The sequence below is a fragment of the Tachyglossus aculeatus genome, chromosome 16, assembly GCF_015852505.1.
Source record: "Tachyglossus aculeatus isolate mTacAcu1 chromosome 16, mTacAcu1.pri, whole genome shotgun sequence".
NCBI classification, from domain to species: domain Eukaryota; kingdom Metazoa; phylum Chordata; class Mammalia; order Monotremata; family Tachyglossidae; genus Tachyglossus; species Tachyglossus aculeatus.
Window position 1 is genome coordinate 33,588,770 of NC_052081.1, and position 27,571 is coordinate 33,616,340.

Genomic DNA, 27,571 nt, shown 5'->3' on the forward strand with positions numbered 1-27,571 from the left:
AACACTGTGCATGCTTGTCCCCTGCTTGGAGTCCACCCACTCTGTTATAGTGTACTCTCCCATGTGCTGAGTACAGTGCCCTGCACACAGTAAGTGCAGCTTATTGATCGTTCCCCCTCAGAGTTTCCAACTCTCATCCTTTTTAATAATAGTAATAGTTGCAGTATTTGCTAAGTGCTTATCATATGCTAAGCACTGGGGTACATCCAACTCAGTTCAAACAAAACCCCTTATCCACAAGCGGCTCACATTCTAAGGTTGGTGAGAGAAAATAGGCATTTCATCTCCATTTTGCAGGTGAAGAAACTGCAAAGAGAAGTGACATGCCCAAGGTCACACGGAAGGCAAGTGGTGGAGTCAGAATTAGCAGATCAGAGGAGCAGCATGGCATAGTGGATAGAGCACGGGCCTGAGAGTCAAAGGGTAATGGGTTCTAATCACAGCTCTGCTACTTGTCTGCTGTGTGACCTTTGGCAAGTCACTTTGTTTATCTGTGCCTTAGTTACCTCATCTGTAAAATGGGGATTGAGACTGTGAGCCGCATGTGGGACAGGGACTGTGTCCAATCTGATTTACTTGTATCCTCCCCGCACTTAGTACAGTGCTTGGGGCATATTAAGCACTGAACACATACCATAATTATTATTATTGCTATTACTAACCCAGGACTCCTGAATCCCGGTCCTGTATACTTTCCGCTATCTCACATTGTTTCTGTATTCCACAGAACACTCCTAAAGCAGCATGATTTTCAAAAGGTCTTCTCTGAGTAAATCTCCTCACTTCCTGGTCATTGTCAGCCCATCACCTACCTCAGCATTTGAGCATTTATTTGTTCATTTCACCTTTCTTTTTATAGCTGTAATGGTATTAAGTGTTTGCTTTGTTCTGAGCACTGCACTGAGAGCTGGGGTGAATACTAAATGAGGAAATTCAAATATGTTGCATGCTAGTAATATAGATAATTCACATCTACCTTATTGTTTTATCAACTGTATCATCATCAGCAACAATGGTATTTATTGAACACTTAGTGTGCAGAGTGTGCAAAGTACTGTACTAAGCACCTGGAAGAGTGCAACAGAGTTGGTAGACATCCTGCTCACAACAAGGAAGTTTGTCCTACTAATCTTCCTAAGTACATTGTAAACTCCTCGAGGGCAGGGATTGTTGTGTGTTCTCCAAAGCCTCAATACAATATTGTTCCCATAACAGGTGCCCCCAAACTAATGTCACTGATGACAGTGATGATGATGATGTCAGTCAACTTCAGTCTGCCTTTCTGTTTTGCAAAGACATAAATATCAGCCCACTTCAACGAGTCATTTCCAATGGACAATAGGGCCAACAGAAGAAGGGGCTATTCCGAACTCTGTGCCCTGATACATTTCAGTGTCATCCCTCAACCACAGATAAATGTAAAGTCAGGTTCACACAACTTCCTAACTAGGACAGTATTTGAATATCCATTTGTTACATCAGGAAAATCTCCAAAAGGAAAATTTAGAAACTTAATAAGTCATGAGTACTGTGGACTTTTCAGAGAGGAGTGAAAATATTCGCTGATTCAACTTGTTTGAAAGAGCTAAGCAATGAAGATAAAATATTGATGTCATAGCAACAGAGGGAATCAATGAAATTTACATTTGATTTAAATAGTCAGGCAAACTACCTCTGCAAACAACTACTGCAGAATTGATATCAAAAAGTTAACTAATAAATAAAAATTATTTTCTTTAATAAGTCTTTCAAGTGGCATGAGTACAATTTTGTGATCTCTAAGATTTTTCATTTAAATGATTTGGAAATTGGAAAAGAAAATCAATCAGGACACTCCTTTCCTTCCCACCCCTGCCTTTGGACATCCTTCTGTGTCACACAGATTGTAAACCCCTGATGGGGCTGAGTCTGTAATGCAATTTATCATTGGAGGAAAAAAAACAACATTTGGAGACCCAGAAAAAAAACAGTCATTTGAGTTCTTTATCTTGGCTCAGGGTTATGCCCTCTCCTTCCTCCAACAACTAAACAAGAGACCAAGAGACAGAGGCTCAGAACATTCGTGACCCAGAAGCAGAAACAGGGCAGCAAAACACTAAGACCAAAATGAGGGGAATAGAGACACTGGAAAAGATTGAGAGACGGGAAAGAGGTCCCTCAAACCTAGGAACACAGAAAAAAACAGGGAGAGCTTGGCAAACTAGGGACAGAGTTAGAAACTGAGATGGATATAGGTCAAAGTAAAGGGGATGCAGAATTATAGAAATGCATGCTGTCATTGCTAAGCAGAGATTAGTCAATGAATCAATTTCATTTACTGAGTGCCTACTGTGTCCAGAGCACTGTACTACGTGCTTGAAGGAGTCGGAGTTGGTAGGTATGATCCCTGCTCTCAAGGAACTTATAATCTAGTGATAAAGACAAAGAAGAAACATCTAAATATTCAGAAAGTGGATAAAAGAAGATCCCTACCCTTGAGGAGCTTAAATTCTAATAGTGCCCATTGTTAAAATGACCAGGATTACTTTAATAATTTTCTAGCCAAAGTGGATGTCTATATCCTATCAACACACTACGATAATCACTTTTAAATCAGTGATGGGAACTTTCCCTTTTCTAAGACTTTCCCAAAAGTCTCTGAAATAGGAGAAGCATTTTGATCCAGGGATAATCGTTTTGGATCAAAGTTACAAGTAGTATCTTAAAATGTCCAAATGATATGACCCTTCAGTACTCTAACAGGAGGAGAAGGTGTATATCGATAGATCCCGTTTAGTTTTTGAATAGTATGTGATTATGATATTCCTGAAGTTGTCCTCAAGTAGACGTGAACTTGAATGATAAACAGAGATTTTGTTGCTGCTGCCCTGGAATGCATTTGGCTTAATTTGGAGAAGGCTTTTTAGAGATAAAGATTTCAGTTTGGCAAATCCACAGTGAATAATAATCATACACTCCTCCTACAGCATCTTGAGTACCCTGGCAAGAGCAGTGAGAGACTGTTGACCTAAAATAGTTCACGCCAATAGGAAATCACAGTTCCAATTTATTTTTGACAAGTCTCCTTAAGATAAGGATTTTGTATATTAGATAATCATTTCATGTTTGCTGATGGGCTGGTGACACTTCTCCCTCTTACCCAAGGAAATAATAACATGTGGTTCTACCTTTGGGGTCAAGAAGCATTTTTTAATTTATGTCTGTCTTAAAACCCATGAAAATGTAATGGCCTTTAAGCATTTTCATCTTCTTAGAGTGTGAAACGTTTACAGGATATTAGATAAGATTTTTTTTTCTCAGCAGAAAGGGTTTTACAAACAGATATGAAACCCCAGCTACTTGGGTATATCATTCCATCAGCCACACTTAGCACACAAGTGTTTTTTTTTGTTCTGTTTACTTATATATTTTGGTTTTGGGATTTTTTTTTTAAATGTCATTAAGACCTTACTGTGTGCCAGGCACTGTAGGGAACGCTGGAGTAGAAACAAATTAAATAAGGTTGGACGCAGTCCATGTTCCCCATGGAGTTCACAGTCTTAATCCCCATTTTACAGATGAGGTAACTGTTTCCCAGAGAAGTGAAGTGACTTGCCCAAGTTCCCACAGCAGACAAGTGGCAGAGCTGGGTTTAGAACCCAGGTCCTCTGACACCCAGGTCCATACTCTTTCCATTAGGCCGTGCTGCTTCTCAATGGTTTTAGCAGTTGAATCTTTTTTCACTCTTGTTCACATTGAATGTTTGTAATTTGCCTGTTGCCCATAAATGCTTCTTGTGGGCTGGGGGCTCTGTCTTCCAGTTTTATTCCATGGTCCCAAACCCCTAGTAGAGTGCTTAGACCATAGTCAGTGCTCAGTAAATACAAAAATATTTATTCACCGTTCTTTTGAACATAGATCAAAGTTGGGATGTGTAGTTGTCAGGTACACTCTGCAGACCAATCCTAGTCTCCATATTAAATGTAACAATAATAATGGTATTTAAGTGCTTACTATGTGTCAAGCACTGTTCAATGCGCTAGGGTAAGTACAAGCTAATGAGGTTGGACACAGTCCCTGTCCCACATGGAATTCACAATCTTAGTCCCCATTTTATAGATGAGGTACCTGAAGAACAGAAAGGTAAAGTCACTTGTCCAAGGTCACACAGCAGACAAGTGGAGGAGCCAAGATTAGAACCCAAGAGCTTCTGATTCCTGGGCTTGTGCTCTATCCATTAGGCCATGCTGCTTCCCCAAAAGCATCAATGCATGTGTGTGTACCCACACATGTACCCAGAGCTAAAAAGTTGATATAATAACAGAGCGAGTTGTTTCTTCTCTGGCTCAGTTTATTAATTTTCAAATAAAATGTGGTTTGACTATCATGGACAGAAGCTGGTCTGATCTTAAGTTATCTAATCTTGCATTTTATTATCCATGTGAGCTATGGTTCCAAAGGCAGCTATTTGGATGAATTCCCATAGGATTTACAGCTGAGAAGTTGTATAGTGGTAAACCTACACAAAAGGACTGCATAGACATTGGTTCAATGGCTTGAATTACCTTTTGTCATTCTCTAAGGATATTTTTGGTTGAATGTTTTCATGAAACCAGAAAAACAGAAATCTATTGGGAATACTTCTTTGAATTGCTGCATTTAAAGATCAACCTGAATGTTAAAAAAAAACCTATACCCAGCCCAGCTGCTTAAGAGGACAGCAGCTAAACTGGCAAGAAAAAAATAAAAATGAAGTTTCCTAAATCAGCTGTACTCTTCACCAGGAATGCAATGGCTATAGCTACCATGTGCTGGATGAGAAAAAGGGCTTTAATGACGTCTGTGTCTGTTAGACACTGGAGTTCCTAAAGTAGATAAAAAGAAATGATATTGATTATTTTGTCTTAGTTCTTATGAAAAGCCTGAAGGAATTATGTCTGGGCTTAGCATGGGTCATGTTTTATAATCCCAGAATCCACATGCATTACCCATTTTTCCTTTCTCCCTCAAAACAGTTTAAGAAAACCCTTTCTACAGCTAAAACAACCACTGCGTTAGGGCTGTTTGGCAACTGGGCTTTTTAGCAAATTAAAAAGAAACACCCAAGGAAGCCTGGTATAGGGAGTCTTAGGCACCTTAAGACACAAGCAGCAGAAGCACCTGATTTCTCCAATATTAAATCTAAATTACACATTTAAACTGATGGGCAAACGTATTTCAGGGCAGAAGCCTTTAAAAACAGAAGACAGTTTCCTCCAGGTTCCTGTCACTGTTTGATGTAGATTGTCCACTACATTCATTCAACCGTATTTATTGAGCGCTAACTGTGTGCAGAGCTCTGTATTAAGCACTTGGGAAGTACAAATCGGCAACATGTAGAGATGGTCCCTACCTAACAACGGGCTCACAGTCTAAAAGAGGGAGACAGACAACAGAACAGAACAAATAGACAGGCGTCAATACTATCAGAATAAATAGAATTATAGCTATATACACATCATTAATGAAATAGAGTAATAAATATGTACAAATATAATAATAATAATGACATTTATTAAGCACTTACTGTGTGCAGAACACTGTTCTAAGTGCTGGGGAGGTTATAAGATGATCAGGTTGTCCCACGGGGGGCTCACAGTCTTCACTCCCATTTTACAGACAAGTGCTGTGGGGAGGGGAAGAGGGTAGGGCGGGGGGGTGATAGGGAGGGGAGGAGGAGGAGGAGAGGAAAAAGGGGATGCTCCATTTGGGAAGGCCTCCTAGAGGAGGTGAGCTCTCAGTAGGGCTTTGAAGAGAGGAAGAGAGATAGTTTGGCAGATGTGTGGAGGGAGGGCATTTCAGGCCAGAGGTAGGACGTGGGTCAGGGGTCGACGATGGAACAGGCAAAAACGAGGCACAGTGAGGAGGAGCGGAGTGTGCGGGCTGGGCTGTGAAAGGAGTGAAGGGAGGTGAGGTAGGAGTGGGCGAGGTGATGGAGAGCCTTGAAGCCGAGAGTGAGGAGTTTTTGCTTGATTCGAAGGTTGATAGGCAACCACTGGAGATTTTTGAGGAATACTTTTGAGCATTGTGAAAAGTGAATTTTGAAGTACTTGACAGCACATGGATTAATGGAATTTGGTGATGTTATTTAAAATTTGCAGGAGTTTGGCAATAGAAATATCAGTTGCCCTGACAGGTTTAAGACAGATGTCAATGAATAATAACTAAGTTATTTAAATGACTTCTCACAAAAAGTCTGGAAACTAAATTATTTTCGGTGCTTACACCTTATGTGTCCTCAGTTGTTAGGATAGTCAGACATTCAGCCAATGTTTTCTTGGCATGAAGGCTGTAATTATTTAGGAAATGAACTGGCAGCCATGGATGTGTTATCCTTTATACTTTGAGAACTGCAACACAATTGCTTGATTTGAAAATGAATGATATTCTGCCACTAGAATATTATCTATCAATCAGTCAATGGTATTTATTGAGTACGTTTTGTGTGCAGAGCACTGCCCTAAGCACTTGGTAGAGTACAATACCACAGAGTTAGTGGACAGGTTCCCTGCCCATGAGGAACTTAAAGGACTCAATTTTGGGATTTGTTATTCAACTACACTAGCAAAATATGTGGTTAGTTAGGCCAAATAATACTCCTTGGGCTCAGTAATGCTCTTGTCCTCATAATTATTCTGGACTAGAAAACAAGTCATCTTTTCCTGAAGCACCTGGATGTTGAAGTCTGCTGTGAGTGCCCAGTCCCCAGGGTTGATGGGGACAATAGTTCCCATGCCTATCTGAACTGAACTCCCAGCCTTGCTCTTACCAGACCTCCAGCAAGATCTGAGAGTTTCCCATCAGGTCTGGAAAGACCCAAATGGTGGTTTTCTGACCTTATTAGCTCTTTGAATCCTGTCCCCTTCAGTAACAAACCCCCACAAAAAAACCTTGGCCCCCCTTCCCCCCTTATATTCAATTATAAATTGACACCTATGAAGTCAAAAGATGCAGATCATTTTGCTGTGTCCCCTCGATTTTCTTAAAATGGCATTTCTTAAGAGCTTACTATGTGCAAAGCACTGTTCTAAGTGCTGGGGAAGTTACAAGGTGATCAGGTTGTCCCACAGGGGGCTCACATATATGTTTGTACATATTACTCTATTTATTTTACTTGTACATATCTATTCTATTTATTTTATTTTGTTAGTATGTTTGGTTTTGTTCTCTGTCTCCCCGTTCTAGACTGTGAGCCCACTGTTGGGTAGGGACTGTCTCTATATGTTGCCAACTTGTACTTCCCAAGCGCTTAGTACAGTGCTCTGCACACAATAAGTGCTCAATAAATACGATTGATTGATTGATTAATCCCCATTTTACAGATGATGTAACTGAGGCCCAGAGAAGTGAAGTGACTTGCCCAAAGTACACAGCTGACAATTGGCAGAGTCGGGGATTCAAACCCATTATCTCTGACTCCAAAGCCTGTGCTCTTTCCACTGAGCCATGCTGCTTCACTGCTTTGAGTGTACTCTATTCTTTTCTTTCTTACCTAACATGACCTTGGACTTTGGATCTGTGAATGTACACCGCTGATCTATTTTTTTTTTCCTTCATATATATGGTATTTGTTAAGCACTTACTATGTGCCAGACACTGTATTGGGCACTGGGGTAGAAGCAAGCTAATCAAGTTGGACACAGTCCAAGTTCCACATGGAGGTCATAGTCTGAATTCCCATTTTACAGGTGATGTAACCGAGTCAGAGAAGTTAAGTGACTTGCCCAAGGTCACAAAGAGGACATGGCATAGCTGGAATCAGAACTCAGGTTTGTCTGATTCCCATGCCCGTGCCCTATTCAGTAGGCCTTTGTGACTTTGACAAAGTCACTGACATTTCTCGGCAATAATTTTCTCTTCCTTATTCTCCTTTTTATCCATTATTTGGTGCACTTTTGCATGCAGGCTACTGTACTAGGCAGTGGATAAAATAGGTTACAAACAATAGTGGACACATTCCCTTCCTTCAAGAATTTCTGATCTGAGTTGGGGTGTTAATGGGTTGGAACACAAACTGCAACGGCCCCATTATAGAAAGTTGTACAGTAGCATAAAGTTGGAAAAATAATTCAAACAGATCAAATCATATGAAGACAAAATAGCCTAGATGGCCAAATCTCCTTCCCAACTTTGGGGCTCCAGAATTTCAAATCATGTCCAGCAGTCTAAATGTCAGACAAGCCAATTGCTGAACCACCCTGTCTCCCTTCTGAGCACATGACAGCTCTGGAACGTAGGGCTTTGTTTTACTGTGGGCTGAGACCAGAAGGAGACCAGAAGGAGGCATCCTCTCTATTTATTTATTTATTTTACTTGTACCTATCTATTCTATTTATTTTATTTTGTTAGTATGTTTGGTTTTGTTCTCTGTCTCCCCCTTTTAGACTGTGAGCCCACTATTGGGTAGGGACTGTCTCTATATGTTGCCAACTTGTACTTCCTAAGCGCTTAGTACAGTGCTCTGCACACAGTAAGCGCTCAATAAATATGATTGATGATGATGATCCTCTGCTGCCTCCTTTCCTCTTCTCCTTCTCCCTTCTGTGTTGTCCTGACATGATCCTTTCATTCATCCTGCCCACTCTCCACACAGCTCCATAACACTTATGTAGATAGCTGTATTTTTTTTTAACACCTGTCTCCCCCTCTAGATTGTAAACTCATTGTGGACGGGGAATGTGTCTGTTGTTATACTGTACTCTCCCAAATGCTCAGTACAGTGCTCTGCACACAGTAAGCACTCAATAAATATAATCAAATGAATGAATGAGACATTGCTCAGTAGTAGCATCCTCACCCCTTTCCCTGAAGTCAACAGCGAGCGGAAAGTGCTCACCATGGGTGGTGCCACACTAAGTTCTGGGAAGAATACTGAGCACGTGTATTCCCTCTGGCATGGCCCCTTACTCCAAAAGCTCACACAACCTATAGGGGAGGGAAGGGGAGCAGGAGCACAGACACACAGGGAAAGGACAACTGTTAAATTGGGTCTAAACAGCTACAACAGCACAACTGAAAAGTTTTAAACATCAAAGATGTAACTGTACCCATTTTGTCTTTGGGCACCCCTACACTCCAAACAAATAGCCTGGAATGGAAAAACTTTCCCAGCTTTCTCAGTATTATAAAGGTTGGGAAAGTAAGGACTTTCCCCATCTCCACTGTTGAGGGCGGGAGGGCGAAGGCTTCTCCCCAGAGTTTGTGGGTAGGGAGGGAGAGAACTGTCCCAGTTGTACCCCAGAAGCTGCGACATCAGGAGACTCTGGTTGGGTATTTCTGGGTTGAGTATCTTTGTCTGCTCTCAGCCAATTAATCAGTTGTATTTATTGAGTACTTACTGTGTGTAAAGCATTGTACTGAGTCCTTGGAAGTGTACAATTTAACAATAGAACGGCCTCAGCCAATCAATCAGTTGTATTTATTGAGTACTTACTGTGTGTAGAACATTGTACTAAGTCCTTGGAAGGGTATAATTTAACAATAGAACAGAGTTGATAGACACATTCCCTGCCCACAACTAGCTTAGAGTCTAGAGGACAAGCCAAGTGAGTTCTAAGGGCTCCAGTGAACCCTTTGATCCTGGAGGATTTTTATTTTATTTTATTTCTGGTAAATGTTGTGGTGTCCTTTGTTTAAAAGAATCCTGAAGAAAAATTGGGAAAAAAAGTTATGTTTTAACAGTGGAGGCTACTGGTGTTGAGAGCTGAGAGAGCATTGATTTTTGTAGCCCCAGACTACTTCCATTCTCTTAACTAGCCAAATCACAATTTGTGCCACCTGGCACCAGATCTGGCCAAGAGAGTATGGATGTCTAGGAGCAAATCATCACTGCTATTGCAAAAGCAGCTCAGGCAAGCGTATGGTCTCCTGGCCATAGGGCATCTTTCCCTTCTTTCTTACCCATTGATACCTGAGCAGTGCTTGACCAAAAAAGGAGCATGAATGTATTTTCGTAGACCTATTCTATGAAAGACTGTCTGTTACCCTCATGCATGTAATCTGTCTGTCAGAAACATTGTCTTCCAACCATAGAACAGTGTCTGTAGTCACGTTTTGGAAGTAGCTGTCCTGCTGTTTGCCACTTGGACCAGTTTCACTGGAGAATTTGTGCTATCTACTCTCTAAATTTCACTTTAAAATATAGAAATGAGTAATTAAAGCACAGTAAGTAAAACATGAATGGAGGCAGATCATCCTTAATGGACATATTGGCCTGGAATGCCCTCCCTCCGCACATCCGCCAAACTAGCTTTCTTCCTCCCTTCAAAGCCCTACTGAGAGCTCACCTCCTCCAGGAGGCCTTCCCAGACTGAGCCCCCTCCTTCTTCTCCCCCTCCTCCCCCTTCCCATCCCTCCAGCCTTACCTCCTTCCCCTCCCCACAGCACCTGTATATATGTATATATTTTTGTACGTATTTATTACTCTATTTTATTTGTACATATTTATTTTATTTATTTTATTTTGTTAATATGTTTTGTTTTGTTGTCTGTCTCCCCCTTCTAGACTGTGAGCCGCTGTTGGGTAGGGACCATCTCTATATGTTGCCAGCTTGTACTTCCCAAGCGCTTAGTACAGTGCTCTTCACACAGTAAGCGCTCAATAAATATGATTGAATGAATGAATGAACAAGTACCAGAGTAATAATAATAATAATAATAATAGCTAAAGAGTCCTACCCCCTAAGTATACAATTCAGATATTGGCACTTGATTCACTAGCTGATGTTTCCCTTACTAAGATGACTGGTCATTGTTTCTCTTCCTGCAAAGCCACTAGAAAATATATTTGTGTTTACTTCTATTTATTTATAATGATGCCTGTTTACTCATTTCTCACATTTCTAATCAAGCAAGACATGTATTATGCTATCTGACACTGGATACAAAATAAATGCTAAACAAGCAAGATGATAGACTGGATTAAGCATTAGAGCAGGACAAAGCAAGGCAATTTCCACATTTACCATAGTTAGGATATTTTTGAAGTGTTTACTATAGGCCAAAGCACTATTATGGAGAAGCAGCATAGCTCAGTGGAAAGAGCACGGGCTTTGGAGTCAGGGGTCATGGGTTCAAATCCTGGCTCCGCCAACTGTTAGCTGTGTGACTTTGGGCAAGTCACTTAACTTCTCTGTGCCTCAGTTACCTCATATGTAAAATGGGGATGAAAACTGTGAGCCCCCCGTGGGACAACCTGATCACCCTATAACCTCCCCAGCGCTTAGAACAGTGCTTTGCACATAGTAAGCACTTAACAAATACCATCATCATCATTATTATTATTATTATTATCATTTATCAAGAGCACTGATGGACAGAGGACTTTAAATTGCAAAATACCTGTAAACCTCAAATGGGTCCAGGACCCCAAATATGAGACAGTGACAAAATAGTATGTGATTTTTATGAGGAAATTGATTTTGGAATAATTTAGCCCAATCAACTCTCACAGTTTTCTGTTTATGCTACAAAATGCTCAATTTACTTGCTAAAAAAAACACATTGTCAATTGTCTGTCAGGGGTTAATACTCTGAAGTGTTTTTTTTTTTTTCCAGTTTTTTAACCTGACCATTTTGGGCAGAATTGTAAGTAGGCCAGAACTGAAATGATAAAAGCAAAAACCAATGAATTTATCATTTGCATATTTATTTGTCTGAAATGTAAAGCTTTCTGGTGCTTTATAGGTGTTGACAGAAGTACAATTTTCCATCTGTAGATAATTCAACCTGTAAATAAAGCCTGCAAAAAAAATTATTGCTTCAGGATGTGGAAAAGAGTACACATCTTAGAGTTCAAGGTAATTTTTCATGTAGTTGGAACATATAGCCAGTTTGTGGTTACCATTTTGAAGGGACCTTAGTTTGCACATATGGTACTTAATGGTATTCTTTCTTTTCCCTCTAGACTGTAAGCTCCTGACAGGGATCAGGTCTACCAACTCCATTGTTCTGTACTCTCCCAAGTTCTTAGTGCAGAGCTCTGCATAATAATAATAATACCATGGTATTAATAATGGTGGTATGGTGAAGGCAAAAGCATTTCTAAGCACATTTGGAGCCTCTCAATCCAAATCCTTAGCATCAGTTTTTTATATAAATGATCCATGGAAAATAGTGAGAAATGGAGACCAGGAGGAACTAGGCATCAAAAAGGAGGCAGTGGTGGGATTTCCCCAAAAGAGGGCATCCTATTATTGGCTTCAGCCTCTTTTTTTGGGAAAGGTAAAGTTTTATATAAGCCTAACCTAAAAGTCAGTAGTAGTATTGGATAGTGGGTAAAAATTGCAGTTATGAGTGAATCTTTTGGAGGACTAAATAGATTACCTAATGGGTAAAATCAGAAGCCTAGCCTTTGGGAGAGAACAAGATGTCAGGAAGAGGTCCATAGTAGTTTAAAACTTACCTATATTAACCTGCAGGAGGCTGGCTTCTTAGTAGTTTCCACCAGTATCTGAAATGATCTTCACAGAGCAACATATGAATAAAACAGATTAAAGGAAGGGAGATTCCATAGCTTGGGAATGAAAAGGTTGCTGGGGTGACTTCATATCGTGGATGTTGGCCAGCAAATATGAGGAATGTAGAATAACTCTTCTCAATGCCTATTTAGAGCAGGAGGGAATGGAATTAAATTGCCTCAATGAGATTGAAATTGCACACGAAGAAGAACTTCGTCCTAAAAGTAGGGGTTGTTAAAACTGTAATGGGCCACTATGGGAGGTTGGTAAATTTCCCTCCTTGGATAACATTATGACTGTGCATCTGCGTGGTCTGATCTAGGTGTGGAAATGGATACTTTGGACTGGCTAGTCCCCTGTGGTCATTTCCACCTGACAAAGGATAATTCGTGAGGGAATGAACTGTGTGCTAATAATAAGGCTTGAATACACTGAGACCGTCAGCTCTCAAACTGTGTTAAAGGAGCAGCGAAAGCTTGTAAGCCCTTGAAGAAATCAGGGAAGATCCCATCTGTTATTTGGCATAAATGATGACCATTTTCCATTCTTGTTCTATCTAGAGTTAATTATATCCTTTATGCTACATGGGTATATTAAAGAACAGGAGAAAGATGGCGTTTTAATTTTTACTAATCCAATTTAAATGCAAATGTTAACCACTCACATGATGCTACTGTGTACATAATTAGACATCATTATATACTACATGACTCATTCAGAAACCTCCAGAGAGTCATTCAGCTATGTAAAACATGCATTAAATTGAAACACAGCCAAAAGATGGGTTCCTTTGGACTTATTAAAGCTCCTTCTGAATTATAGGTCAACAGATTATGGGACAACATATGAGAAGCTGAATGACAAAGTTGGTCTGAAGACAATTTTAAGCTACCTCTATGTCTGCCCCACCAACAAGCGCAAGGTAAGAGACTATATGCAACAGGTTATATATGATGATGTGATGTCTGCATTAGATGGCGAACCTTCCCTGGTTCCTAAAAATCCATTCGAGCAAATACAGGGATTATAGATGTTTGGAATAGGGTTGGATGTAAATAGTGACTGACACACAATTTTCACAACCCTGAGTGAGGCCCTTAGAAGACAAGGGGTGAGTATGACTCATTATAATTTTAAATGGTGGATTTAGGGAAGAGAGTGTGGGTTGTTATCTGAGGTAGTTTTTTCAAAACAATATGGAGTACAATGCAACAAGAAGAATAAGAGATTTGACCAGATCCAGTAAAAAAAAAAAAGAGAGAATTGATGATAGTCCAGGTCTACCCTGGAAAGCAAAGTTGCGAAACAGAGTCAATTGTCCAGTTCACCTGGGGGTAGGGGAGGGGGAGCCCGTTTACCTACAGGCTCCAGACCATCAAAGGGACTATATTTTTATTTTTGTTCTAATTATCTGGATCATTGCCTCACTCCTCCAATGATTTTTGCAGGTGTAGACAGAGCCTTCATCACACTGCATCCTTCCCACCAAAGAGCTTAGTTAGAATTGAATAGCATGAATTTAGTTCCAGCTAATTTGGCCTAACTCTTTTTTGGCTATGGCACCCATGATAGGATAGAAGTCTCCCCATCTGAAGGTTATTGTTTTACCCAAATATCAAGTTTATTAGCCTACATGTTTTCCAGGGAATGCATATCCACTTGGCTAAGCTTTTTTTAAGTGGATATTCATATTGTTAACTAACTGAAATCACCTTGGCAACCTCACTCATCTATTCAGGTATTATTTGGCCCCCAGGGATCAGAATTGGCATAACAAATGCTACTGTTCAGAATTTTCAAGATCATAATTGAGGCAAGGAAGTTCTTCCAGGGACGTTGCCTTGATAACTCTTTGAGGACTTGATTGATAACTCTAAGTTTATGCATGAAATTGTAAGCATTTGTTACCTATGCTGTGAGATTATCCTGAGGTCTCGAAGAAACCGAGGTTCAAGGCAAGGTGTTCTTTTTCAGGAAGCTATGTGCCATGTTAATTTATGTTGGAGGAATTGGTTTGGTGGGAAAAAAAAATCCTTAACCGACCATCGATTTATAGGGTCAGCTGTGTGGTGAAAAATCTATCTGATGATTGGGGCAATGAGAGCCTTTTGATTCTGACCTGGGAATGGGTTTTATATGGTGTTTGTGTCCCTCATCTTTGTGCTGTGGCTGTGGGCAGAAGCCGAGAGCAATAAAAGAAGTTTGCAAGCTATAGCCCCACTGCCCTATTCAGGATATAATCCAGGCTTTCAGCCATTTTCACCACCTTCTTAGAAAGACATTTGGTGGTTGGCCCTCTCTGTAATCTACTCCACAGATTGCCAGTCTCGAGAAGAGAAGTGGAGAGCTCTGTGTGTTAGTTTCTAGCTACTCTGAAGTCCTGGCTCTTCCTGGTTCTCACAGGAGGGAGGGACAACCAGCTTGAGCCCGCTGTTGGGTAGGGACCGTCTCTATATGTTGCCAACTTGTACTTCCCAAGCGCTTAGTACAGTGCTCTGCACACAGTAAGCGCTCAATAAATACGATCGAATGAATGAATTAAGGAAAGACATTTTTTTCTGGGACAGTAGGTAGCACAGCAGAGGAGGTCCCAGCCTATTTAAACAACAATGTTTATTTGAAGGAATTTTTCTGCTTCAGACAAATGAGGCTTTCAAGATTGCTTTTTGAGGTGCTGTTAGATTTAAGAAACATTGTAGGACAATGAAGGTCTTTACAATGGTGAGGAAAAATCAATAAAGTTGACAGAGCAGTATATTTGTATACAATTTCTCCACTTATAGTGGGAATTCATCACCATGAAATATGTATTTTATATACAGTGGGACATGAACAGAAACTATGGATCTGGCACTCATTCTAAAGTCAGAGTATTTCTCATAATCAATGAGGTTTTTCAAAAAAGAAAAAGAAAGTACAATTAATTATGCATTTTGGGGACACATTTAGTCAGCTACATCTAGTGTGAAGAGTCTTCTTAGGTGTGAGGCCGACTATTTTGGAAATTGCGTCTATTCTTTCATCCCCAAGGCACTGTTGACTAAATTACTGCTTCAGCGTACCAGCCATTTGAAATTCCATTGTGGGGCTGTGTTAAGACCAACAGTATTTGTACAACTTTTTATTCTCCCCAGAAGTCTTCATCAGCTTTCTTATCCAATTCTAAGTGTCTTTTTTGTAATCCAATTCAACCATTTTATTTCCTACCGCAAGCCCCTTGCTATACATAGAATGTTACTGTTTAATGTTACTGGAAGCAACCACAAGCAAAAAGTTGGCTAGTATTTACTGTGTAGCTACTGATCAACCACTGCGCAGTTTCATTGCTATCCTGTTTAAAAATACATCATTTTGTGGCTTGATCTGTAGTAATAACGCCATTAAGCACTATATGTCAAGTGCCATGCTAAGCATTGGTTAAGAAACAAGATAATCAGGTTGGAAACAGTCCCTGCCCCTCCCATCTAGGACTCAGTCTAAAACAGAGGGAGACAGGTATTCATTCATTCAATCATATTTATTGAGCGCTTACTGTGTGCAGAGCACTGTACTAAGCTCTTGGGAAGTACAAGTTGGCAACATATAGGGACGGTCCCTACCCAACAACGGGCTCACAGTCTTGAAGTATCATCTCCCCATTTTACAGGTGACTAAATTGAGGCACAGAGAGGTTTAAGTCACTTGGTCAAGGGCACATTTCAGATGAGTTGCAGAACTGGAGCTCCCAACTCCCAGGCTTATGCCTTTTCCATTAGGCTTTGCTGCGTGTGATGATAGAAAATGGTAATCTAATAAAGTAGCACATACATTCCCTTAAGCATTAAAAAGCCACAGAAAACCTACCTCTACGTACTATTTCTCATGTTTGGAAATGCTCTACCACCTTGCTATATGACGAATGAGCTGGGCCCGAAAGAATCGGCACTGAATGGATCCTGTGGCGGAAATTGAGCTGGTTGGGTGATTCGTCATCGAATCTCTGAAAGAGTGAATCCTCCAAGCATGATCAATCCCAGGCTTGTTAGTGTCAGCCATTGTTTATTGGTTAGATACACAGAGCTTGGTATGAGAAAAGATGATTTAGCAGGTGGCTGAAATGAACAGCTGATGTAGAATGGGGGATTTGGGGGAAAGATACAAATGTAGCTTTTTTAAAAAAGAGAAAAAAATCAATGCAGTGGGCTCAGCAAACACTCCAAATTCCTCTGGAGGTTATCTGTACTCTGCCTAAGAGAAAAGGGTTTTTTTATGCCTGTTTTTGTCTGTCAATGAGTTTTCCTGCCCCAAACCCATTTTAACAAGTGTTGTCTGCAGATATCTTCAGGGAGTAAAGGGTAAACAAATACCACTTGGATTTGCATGATAAAAACCAAGAAAAGTCTTTTTGAGGTTTCAGAGAGCCCTTTGCTTAACTGGAACTGGATTCCCTGTGTATTTCCTACCCTGTTTTCTTTAAATGGCCAGTCTGTAGCTTGTTTGACTTTTATAGTTTCTGCACCTCTTGTTAATTGCTAACATCTTCTAGGACTTTTCACCTTAAACATAGAACATTGCTGCTTTGCAGATATTGATTAGGCTGTGTAGTTCTCTCCAATCATGCCAGTCTTAAATATTGTATAGATTATTGCCAATAGGTTTTGCAAAATAATGAATTGGTTTGTAGACTCTTCCCATCATTTGTACTGATTTTCTGAATGGGCTGGATACCCATTGTATGTGATATTAGAGAAGATTCTGTATGTGTTTACTTTTACACATATAGGAAGAAAGCAAGTTCTAAAGGGGATTTTTGGGCATAGAGCTCCAGAAAGCCATCCTATTTCTAGAAATTAATTTACCAAAATGTGTTGCAGTTCTTTAGGAAACTAATTGAGCCATCCCTCCAAAAAGCAGCTGCCTGTCACTTTTGCCTCTTTCAAGTAGTAATTGAGTATTAAGTTCCTGCCCTCTGCCAAACACTGTGCTTAATGCTGAGGTAGGCACAAGATAATGAAGTCAGACCCAATCCCTGCCAATTAATCAATCAGTGGTAATTTTTGAGTGCTTACTGTGTGAAGAGCACTGTACTAGCATTTGGGAGAGTTTAGTAAAGTAGACATGATTCCTGCCCTCAAGGAGCATGCAGTCAAACAGGCAAGGCAGAAATGGAAATAAATTACAGGTAGGGGATGTAACCTGGTATAAAAATATTTGCATAGTTACTGTAGGAGTTGGGGTGAGCTGAGGGCCTACATGCTGAGGAAAAAGAACTCTCATGGGTGGTATGATAGGGAAGGAATAGGGTGGGGGAGAAGAGAGATTTGTCAGGGAAGGTTTCCTGGGGATGTAGTTTTGATAGGGATCTGAAGGTGGTACCAGTATAAGAGAAAAGACAAAGCATTTTAACCACAATTTACAGGTGAGGAAACTGAGGTCCAGAGTAGGTGTCATTGCCCAAGGTCATATAGCAAGTAAATGTTAGAGCCGGGACTAGAATCTAGGTCTTGTCTTGGGCTCTTTCCACTAGGTCACGCTGTCTCCCAAATTTTGGATTCTTGAAATGATTCACGCTCGCTCCGTGGGAGCTTTAGCAACATTATCATGCAGTATTATCAGGAGAAGCCATGGGAAACTGTTGTGTTGTTTAATTCATCAAAAGAGGTACATGACATATCCCTTAACTGATATTCCACTACTGCGTGTTCCATCTGGACTCTTTTATCCATCCCTCTTGTACATGAATTAGTCTGTTGCTTCTGATCTTTTTAAAAACATGTGTGGTTTATTAATAAAGTAACTATTTGTGTCAGTGGAGAAAGTACCTCAAAGGAAGCTGGGTTTAACAAAGTATCAAGAAGTGGGTTGCCTTAGAACATATTTTCAGTTTCTTCCACTTATGCTGTCTCCACCCATGTCTACTGAAGAGGATGGTGGATTTTGAAAGCAGAGTGATCTGTATCGAAGTGATTTGGGTAATAATGCCTTTCATCACTGGGTGCATACATACCTCTCCCCTATGTGTTAATTGTTTGGCTATCGTGAAGTCCCGCTATTGGAAAGATTCTCTAGGGGTCAAATGGACCACCCTCTGCCTCTATATAGATCTTCACACTAGTCTTCTTTTTTCCTATTTACCTTCGGAGAGTGCCTATGTAATAGCCTTGGTACTGTATGCGTTGCCTGTTTATTATAGGTGATTAGTGTTGGACCAGTTTCCTGACTCTCCATGCATTCACAGTCATTCAATTATATTTATTGAATGCTTACTGTGTGCACAGCACTGTAATAAGCACTTGGGAGAGTACAGTGTAACAATAAACAGACACATTCACTGCCCACAGTGAGCTCATAGTCTAGACAGGGAGACAAACATTAATATAAATAAATTATAGATCTGTGCATATGTTCTGTGGGGCTGGGAAGGGGGATGAAGAAAGGGAGCAAGTCAGGGTGACGCAGAAAAGAATGGGAGAAGAGTAACCTGCAGGCCTGATGGTCCAGTCTGGTTATCCCTCTGAGCAGCATTGATCCTTTCAGTGACCACCTGGCTTGGCTAAGCATAGCCATAGCACAGCTTCATAAACATCTAGGGCAGTCCCACCCCTCATGACATAGCCTAATCAGAGTGTTCTGGTTCTTGAGCACCCTGGCCTTGCTCCAGTGAACCGTAGGTTCTCCAAGAGCAGTCTGGGGTAGCTTCTTCTTCCCCCTGCCACGACAGATTCCCGTCCTAGTTCAGAATTCCCGCTCACCATGCAAACTCCGCTCTAACTGTAGGTTCTCCAAGAGCAGTCTGGGGTAGCTTCTTCTTCCCCCTGCCATGACAGATTCCCGTCCTAGTTCAGAATTCCCGCTCACCATGCAAACTCCGCTCTTTCCGGGATCATTTGCCATTTGGGACATCTTACCTTATGTGGGTCATCTCCAGCCCCACATCCAGACCTCGTATTCCACCGGAACTGGCCGGAGTTCCAGCCCTTGCCCCTCCCACTGGTTTCTCAGTCCTTGTCCTTTCTTTATCTTACATTTGTCTTCCCAACTTGCACAGCTGGCTCTCCATGGATGGACCACTTTTGATGGTAATTGTTATGTGCTTACTATGTGTCAGGCACCATCCTAAGTGCTGGGATAGATACATGCTAATCAAGTTGGACACAGTCCCTGCCCCACATGGGGTTCACGGTCTTAGTCCCCATTTTACAGATGAGGTAACTGAGTCATAGAGAAGTGAAGTAACTCACCTAAGGTCACACAGCAGACAAGTGGTGGGGCTGGGATTAGAACCCAGGTTCTTCTGACTGCCAGGCCAGGCCTGTACTTTATCTAGTAGATCACACTGCTTCTCTTTTACGCTTCCTGGTCAATGCTCCAGATCAAACTGGAGATGGGGAGACCCTAAGCTAGGGGTTATGATCCTGACCTGGGCTACGGCAACGGAGCCAGGAGTCACTGCCACTTTCGGTAGAGGATGCCAGGGAGCCTTTGAGGAGATGCGAGGAGGAAGGCCCGGAGGTCACTGCAGCTAGGGTTCACGCCACTGCTCCTCTGGAGAGACAGAAGTAGCAAAGCATGGAGACAACTGGTGAGGGAGGGATTCACTCAAGCTGAAACCAGGCCCTAAATTGTCTTGCCTTTGTCTCCCCCCACTTCCTTCCTTCCCCTTCCCATGCCAGAAGAGGCCCTAGCTCATTTGCCTTGACCTAAGTAGAATCCACAGTCCTGCTCCTCCAGCCTTCCCTGGTTTCAGGCCACACTAGGGCTTTCCCCGCTACCTGCCAGAGCGTGTGGATTCTGGAGGTGGACTGGAGCAGTAGTGCTTGTATGTGTGTGGGAAGGGGGCCACTGTTCCAGCCCTTAGAGAGAGAGGAGCACATTGGGGTGAGGATTTGAGAGGCAGCAGATTTTGGGTGGGTTACGGGAGGGTGGTGCCCTAGAAGAACTTTCAAAGTCCTACTCAGGGGCAATTTAGAGCTGCAAGAACTTCAGCAGCGATCCTCAGCCCCCAACTTCTCTCCCTGTTCTCAAGGACTGATCCTGGCCACCTTCTCCAGCCCCTGGAAAAAGGAGAAATTAAAGCAGAAACCTCAACATTGCTTCATCTCAGATGACACTGTACACACAATCTCACAATTCCTCCCATGCTGAGTCTCTTTTTTTATGGTATTTGTTAAGGGCTTACTATGTGTCACAAACTGTTCTAAGCATTGATGTAGGTACAGGTGAATTAGATCAGACACAGTCCCTGTCCCTCATGGGGCTCAGAGTCCAAGTAGGAGGGAGAACAGATATTTAATCCTCAGTTGATAGTTGAGGAAATTTAGGCACAGAGAAATTAAGTGACTTGCCCAAGGTCACACAACAAGCAAAGGCAGATGAACCCAGGTCCTCTGACTCACAGGCTCCTTCCAGCGTGGCTCATTGGAAAGAGCACGGTCTTTGGAGTCAGTGGTCATGGGTTCAAATCCCAGCTCCACCAACTGTCAGCTGTGTGACTTTGGGCAAGTCACTTAACTTCTCTGTGCCTCAGTCACCTCATCTGTAAAATGGGGATTGACTGTGAGCCCCTCTTGGGACAACCTGATCACCTTGTAACCTCCCCAGCACTTAGAACAGTACTTTGCACATAGTAAGCACTTAATAAATGCCATTATTATTATTATAGGCTATGCTGCTTCCCTCCAGTTTAGTTTGACAATGAAGCTGCTGATGGTGAGGTGTTTTTTGGTATATGTGAGGTTTGCCGATAATGCTGACAGGCAGTTTTTGTGACCTCCTGAAGTGCCTTGCTGTCCTGTTTTTTTTTGCCCCCGCTACCCAAATTGTTCAGCATTGAATGAAATTTAATCAAGAGAATATGTTGAGCACCTACTCTGTGCTAAGTCCCATGCTAAGTGCTTGGTCCTGCCCAACAGAGGTAAACGAGAGGATCCATATTCTTGAGTGTACAATCTAATGAGCAAGACATACAGATACAAATTATTTATCCTTCTCGGGAGCTGGAGCAAGGATAAAGCTAAGAATGGCTTGGCATGTGTATGCATTAGTGCTAAAGTGGGTGTTGGGATGACATAACGCGGGCTGGAGAATTTCTTTTCTTGGGCTCAGGATCTTACTGAACACTGACCCCAAGACAGTTATCCTATTTCAGATTGCTAAAATCTACTTGCTTAATTGCCCCATTTTTTCACAGTTTTTGTTATTCTAAAATATTGATGGGGCAAGTACACAGGACATATGAAAGAGAAGTGTAGCAAAAGGGGAGGAGGAGAAAAATAACAGGGGAGAAAGGAGTAAAAGGATTAGTTATTCCCACAGACAAAAGTTGGGGAGAGAACTTTAACATTTGTTCTTCTAGATTGTAGGCTCCTTGCGGTCAGAGAACATTCTATTGTAGAGAAGTAGTGTTGTGTTGTAAGCATTCTTCTAAGTGCTTAGTACAGTGCTCTAAACACAGAAGGTGTTCCATAAATACCACTGGTTGATTGAATGGTTGTCTTGAGTCGTACTGTCTCCATTTTTAGGTTGAAACTTGGTTTGTGATTTGTAGGGGAGTGGGGAAAAAGTACACACAGCCTCATGGCAGCTTAAGTGATTTGTTAGGGTTGTGATGGTTTGAGGAGAATGTCAGTTCTCGGCAGTTTTTTTGTGAGTTGAAGAGTTGCATCATCATCATCTACCTATTCCCAAGGAAGGTGATTATTTTTATCTTCCTCCTCTTTGACCATTTCCAGGACATAATTTTCCTTAATCACCTGGAGGTGATTTAACCTGAGGTAACCATTCATTACCCTTTTTGTCAGTGGCCATGACATTTTTCAAAAGAAACTCTCAAATCTCACTATGCTCATGAGATAGGCGATGTAAACCTCTAGGTCTTAGACACATCTCACTGTAATACTTCAAAGTTTCGTACCACCAGATACTTGGCATATTTCATCCAGAGCATTACATTAGCATGTAAGCAGTCATTTGATTCTGGCGACTGGACCATACTCTGTTCCCTCATTTATGTCCGGTTTATTTGATTCCCATGATAGATGGAGATGGATGTCAGCCAATATAGTAAATTTACTGTAGTTACTAGAGTGGAGATGTTTCCCTAGAATAGATCAGACCTGCTCCGAGCCATCTCTAAATGCTAATTTGCATCCTATCAGAAAAACAAAACAAACACCAGTAAATCATTTAATAGAATGACTTTTCTTCCCTGGAGGAATAGAGATAAAATACTAACTTTGAATGCTAATAGTTCATGGTTAGACATACTCCTATATCTTCTCTTTACTGCTCCAAACACCCAGGTTTCCATAATTTAACCAATCCCTGACCTCTTACACTTTCCTAATTTCATATTTATTTTGGCTGGTGACCTATACTGGGCTTCTTGTGTAGGGGCCTGACCACTTAGGACAGTGATTGTCATTTGGTGGTACTCTTATGTTGTTCCCGAAGTCATTTCTAGGGGAATGCAAATCTCCGGTCCACCGATCCAGTGTAGGGCTACAAGTTCACAGTGCTCAGCAGCAGCAAGGGTTGGAGGGGAGCAGTCCAAGTTAGTGGAACTCAATCAATCAATACTATTTATTGAGTGTCACTTTGTGTAGAGTACTGTATGGAGGGCTTGGGAGAGTATAATAATCACTCAGTGGTATTTATTGAGAGCTTACTGTGTGCAAAGCTAACGCACTATACAACAGAGTCAGTAGGGATGTTCCCTGCCCATGAAGAGTTCGCCTTCTAGCTGGGGAGACAGCCACTAAAATAAATTATAGTTCAGAGGTACTACTAGCTTATAAAAATATGTTCATAAGTGCTGCCGGGGGCGGTCGAAGCTTAGGTGGTGCAGAAGTGCAGAAATGGCAGTTAGGGGATGGAAGATTGGAAATCAATCAGGGAGGGCTTCCTGGAGGAGCTGTGATTTCAGAAGGGCTATGAAGGGCAGCAGTCTGTGTTTGTGAAAGGGAAGGGAGTTCCAGGTGAGGGGGTGGGCATGAGCACATCTGCCAAACTATCTCTCTTCCTCCCTTCAAAGCCCTACTGAGAGCTCACCTCCTCCAGGAGGCCTTCCCAGACTGAGTCCCCTTTTTCCTCTCCTCCTCCCCAACCCCCTGCTTTGTCCTACCTCCTTCCCCTCCCCACAGCACTGTTATATATTTATACAGATTTATTACTCTATTTATTTTACCTGTACATATTTACTGTTCTATTTATTTTGTTAATGATGTGCATATAGCTATAATTCTATTTATTCTGACGGTTTTGACACCTGTCTACATGTTTTGTTTTGTTGTCTGTCTCTCCCTTCTAGACTGTGAGCCCGTTGTTGGGTAGGGACCGTCTCTATATGTTGCCGACTCGTACTTCTCAAGCGTTTACTACAGTGCTCTGCACGCAGTAAGCACTCAATAAATACAATCGAATGAATGAATGAGCAACAGGTTGGTAGTGAGAAAGCAGAAAATGAGGCACGGGAAGTCTGCGAGTGATACAGAGTGTGGGCTGGGTTGTAATGGGAGAAAATGGTGACTAAGTATGGAAAGGGAAGTAGGTAAGATGAAAAAGAACTGATTTGAATGCTTTCAAGCCAATGGTCTGGAGTTTTTTACTTTAAAGGAATGGGCAACGTTTGTAGGTTTTTGAGGAGTGGAGTGATGTGTACAAAGCATTGTTTTAGTAAAATGACTCAGGCAGTAGTATGAAGTAGGACTGAAGAGAGGAAAACCTGGAAGCAGGGAAATAAGCCTGTAAGCTCATTGTGAACAGGAAACGATTCTACCAACAGTGTTGAATTGAACTCCCCCAAGTGCTTAGTACAGTGCTCTACACACAGTAAGTGCTCAATAAATACCATTGATTGATTGCTTATTTCATTTTTTATCGTTACTGATAATAATATTAATGATAGAATTCATTAAGGGCTCTGTACTGAGCACTGGGGTAGATTTAAGACAATCAGCTGAATAGTGTTCTTGTCCCATTTACGGCTCATGGTCTAAGTTCTTTACATAACAGTTTATTTTTATATTTATGTAACCCTGAAAATGATTGTTTTGCTAGGAAAGTTTATTGTGACTGCACAGGTGTTTTAGTTCTCCATTTTGAGTCTTTAAACTTAAAATATGGCCAAAGTATCATCTTCCAAAAAAAAAAGTTGCGAAGTGGGAATTTGATAAACTTTTTGCTTCTGGGTGAAAAATAAGCAGTGTGGCTTAGTGGAAAGAGCTTGGGCCTGGGAGTCAAGACCTGGGTTCTAATTCCCAGCTCTGCCACTTGTTTTCTGTGTGACCTTGGACAAATCACTTGACTTCTCTGTGCCTCAGTTACTTCATCTATGAAATGGGGGTTAAAAGTGCAAGTCTTGTGTGGGACATGGACTGTGTCCAACTTGATTATCTTCTTTCTATCCCAGCATTTAGTACAGTACCTGCCACATAAGCCATAGATTATGTTTGCTGTCCAGATATAGTTATTTCCATAGCAGAGAAAAGGGCCGTTATGTATGAGCACAGAAAGTAGTGAGAAAAAGGCCTTCAAGATCAAGAAAAAGCATCTGAAAGGAAAGGCCCCAACACAGGTGGAGAAGGGAGATGTCAAAGATTACAGAATTTAATTTAAAGGAGTAAATCCAACGATAAGAAAAAGCTAAAGCTTAGAATGAAATAAAGATTGCAGAAGAGAGAAAAATAATAAGAGAAATCTTAAGTACATAAGCAGTGAGAGTTTATTAAAGGATTCATGAGCTCTGTCAGGGAGAGATGGAGAAATACAGAAAGGATTCCAAGGGAGGAGACAGGGCCCGTTGCAGTGCAAATATCATTTTTTTTTTTGCCTGAATAGTCACAAAGAGAAGGAGTTGTTGATTTAGAAGACAGAAAGTCACTTGGCCGAGAGAGTGATGGTGTACATTTGTCCCTCAAGAATTGATAGCCAACCTCTATGGCACTTGGTGGCTGACAGCCACAATTGAGAAGGAGGCGTGACACTGTGGAAGTAGAAAATGCTTACTGTGTCACAGCTGTCTACATGCTAGTGGTCATTGCCCCTCCCAGAGCAGACCCCTATCACAGCAGCTCGTTGGCCTCACATGAATGTTTATTTTGTTATTCGCTCCCTACTCCCAAAGCCTCTTTCCCATTTGCCTTCCCTAGGCTTCCTGTTCCAGCTCACCAACCTTGGTTTATTTCACTTGTTCTATCCCCAACCCACTGGTCCTTCCCAGTCTACTACCATGTCTCCATTCCTGCTCCACCTTGTTGCTCCCAAAGCCAGGGAGGCAGGAAAGGAGTGATGGGGGGGTGGGGGGGGGCAGGCCTGGCAGGGCAGGGTGTCAGCTAAATTTTCAGAAATAGGTGGGTGACATGAGGATGGAGCAGCAAAGGGAGGGACTTTGATGAAGTGAGGCCTGGGGCATTTGTGTTGCGGAGGTGCTCATTGTGGATAGAGAGCACAGGCCTGGGAATCAGTATGACCTAGGTTCATTCATTCATTCAATCGTATTTATTGAGCGCTTACTGTGTGCAGAGCACTGTACTAAGCGCTTGGGAAGTACAGGTTGGTAACATATAGAGATGGTCCCTAGAGATGGTCCCTACCCAATAGCGGGCTTACAGTCTAGAAGGGGGAGACAGACAGCAAAACAACACATATTAACAAAATAACAACAACAATAATTCTGGTTCTTGTTAAGCTCTTACTGTGTGCCAAGCGCTGTTCTAGGCACTGGGGTAGGTACCTGTTAATCAGGTTAGAGACAGTCCCATTCCCACAGAGAGCTCACACTCTTATCCCCATTTTTTTTTTTACAGATGAGGCAACTGAGGCCACGAGAAGTCAAGTGACCTGGTTCTAATCCCACTCCATCACTTGTCTGCTGGGTAACCTTGGTCAAGTCACTTCACTTCTGTGTGCCTCAGTTAACTCCTCTGTAAAATGGGGATTAAGGCTGGGAGCCCCATGTGGGACAGGGACTGTGCCCAACTGGCATAACTTGCATCTACCCCAGCACTAGAACAGGGCTTGGCACATAGTAAGTGCTTAACAAGTGCCATAATTATCATTATTATTGTTACATCCAAGTGGGGCAGACAGGATAGGGAAATGGAGATGGGGTGTCTGTCTCCCCCTCCAAACCATAAGCTCCTCGTGAGTAGGGAATGTGTCCCCTAACTCTGTTGTATTGTACTTTCTCAAGTGCTTATTACAGTGCTCTGCAACCAGTAAACACTTCTTAAATACCATTGACTGATTGGCAGGGAACATGCCTACAGCCTCTGTTATATTGTACTCTCCCTCGTGCTTAGTACAGTGATCTGCACACAGTAAGGGCTCAGTAAATTTGATCAGTTGATTGATTGTAGAAACATGGCTTACCTGAGTGCCCCTGGATGTATTGTACTCTCCCAAGTGCTTAGTGCAGTGCTCTGCATACAGTAAATGCTCAATAAATACAATTGAATGAATGAATGCAATAAGGTGTTTCTTGCTGGGAGAAACAGCCACACATTCATTTATTCAGCCACAAACCATCCTGTGGGAGTGATAAGTGATGCCAGCTGGAAATGATGGTGGAGGGTTTGTTCATTTTAGACACATGCTGAAAGTACTGTCTTGACTAGGCATAAGACTATAAGGATCTTTTAAAGGCAAGAATTACCTGATATTCCTCTCTCACCTGTAAGGTTGGCCAAGGGAATGGATTGGAAATTAAAAGCCTGATTTGAAAATCCTCCTAAGAACAGAACCCAAATCCAGCATTTGTCACTGCTAACATTCAAATTTGCCTGTTTACACTGCTTAAAGGGACCTAAGAAGAGGACCGCACTGAATCTCCTTTCTTCAGCAGAATACACTCGTTCCCTACTCCCAACTCCTCCTTCCCACTTGTCTGTCCTCAAACACTGGACAAATGCCATAGCTTTCTGGTTAGCTTTGCAGGAAAAATTTTAGTGAGTCTAGGAAGCCCCAACATTTCTTGAACACAGGTTAAGATCCCTTCTGATACCATTTAGCAATGACTAGGCAAGGAATAAAACTGAACTCTTTTAGATGGTATAAAGAACTAAAACTGGGGGAAACAGATAAAACCATAAATTACCCTCTAAATACTTCAATACCTT

At 41.7% G+C, this 27,571-nt stretch overlaps 1 protein-coding gene across 1 annotated transcript in view; it reads left to right on the forward strand.

Annotated features, from left to right (window-relative positions):
- The window catches only part of SORCS1 (sortilin related VPS10 domain containing receptor 1), a 402,129-nt gene that overhangs the window by 209,490 nt on the left and 165,068 nt on the right, over nucleotides 1–27,571 (forward strand). Inside the window, exon 6 of the mRNA XM_038758618.1 lies at nucleotides 13,299–13,398. Within this exon, the coding sequence (XP_038614546.1) occupies nucleotides 13,299–13,398 (100 nt within the window). The remainder of the gene's footprint in view (nucleotides 1–13,298; nucleotides 13,399–27,571) is intronic.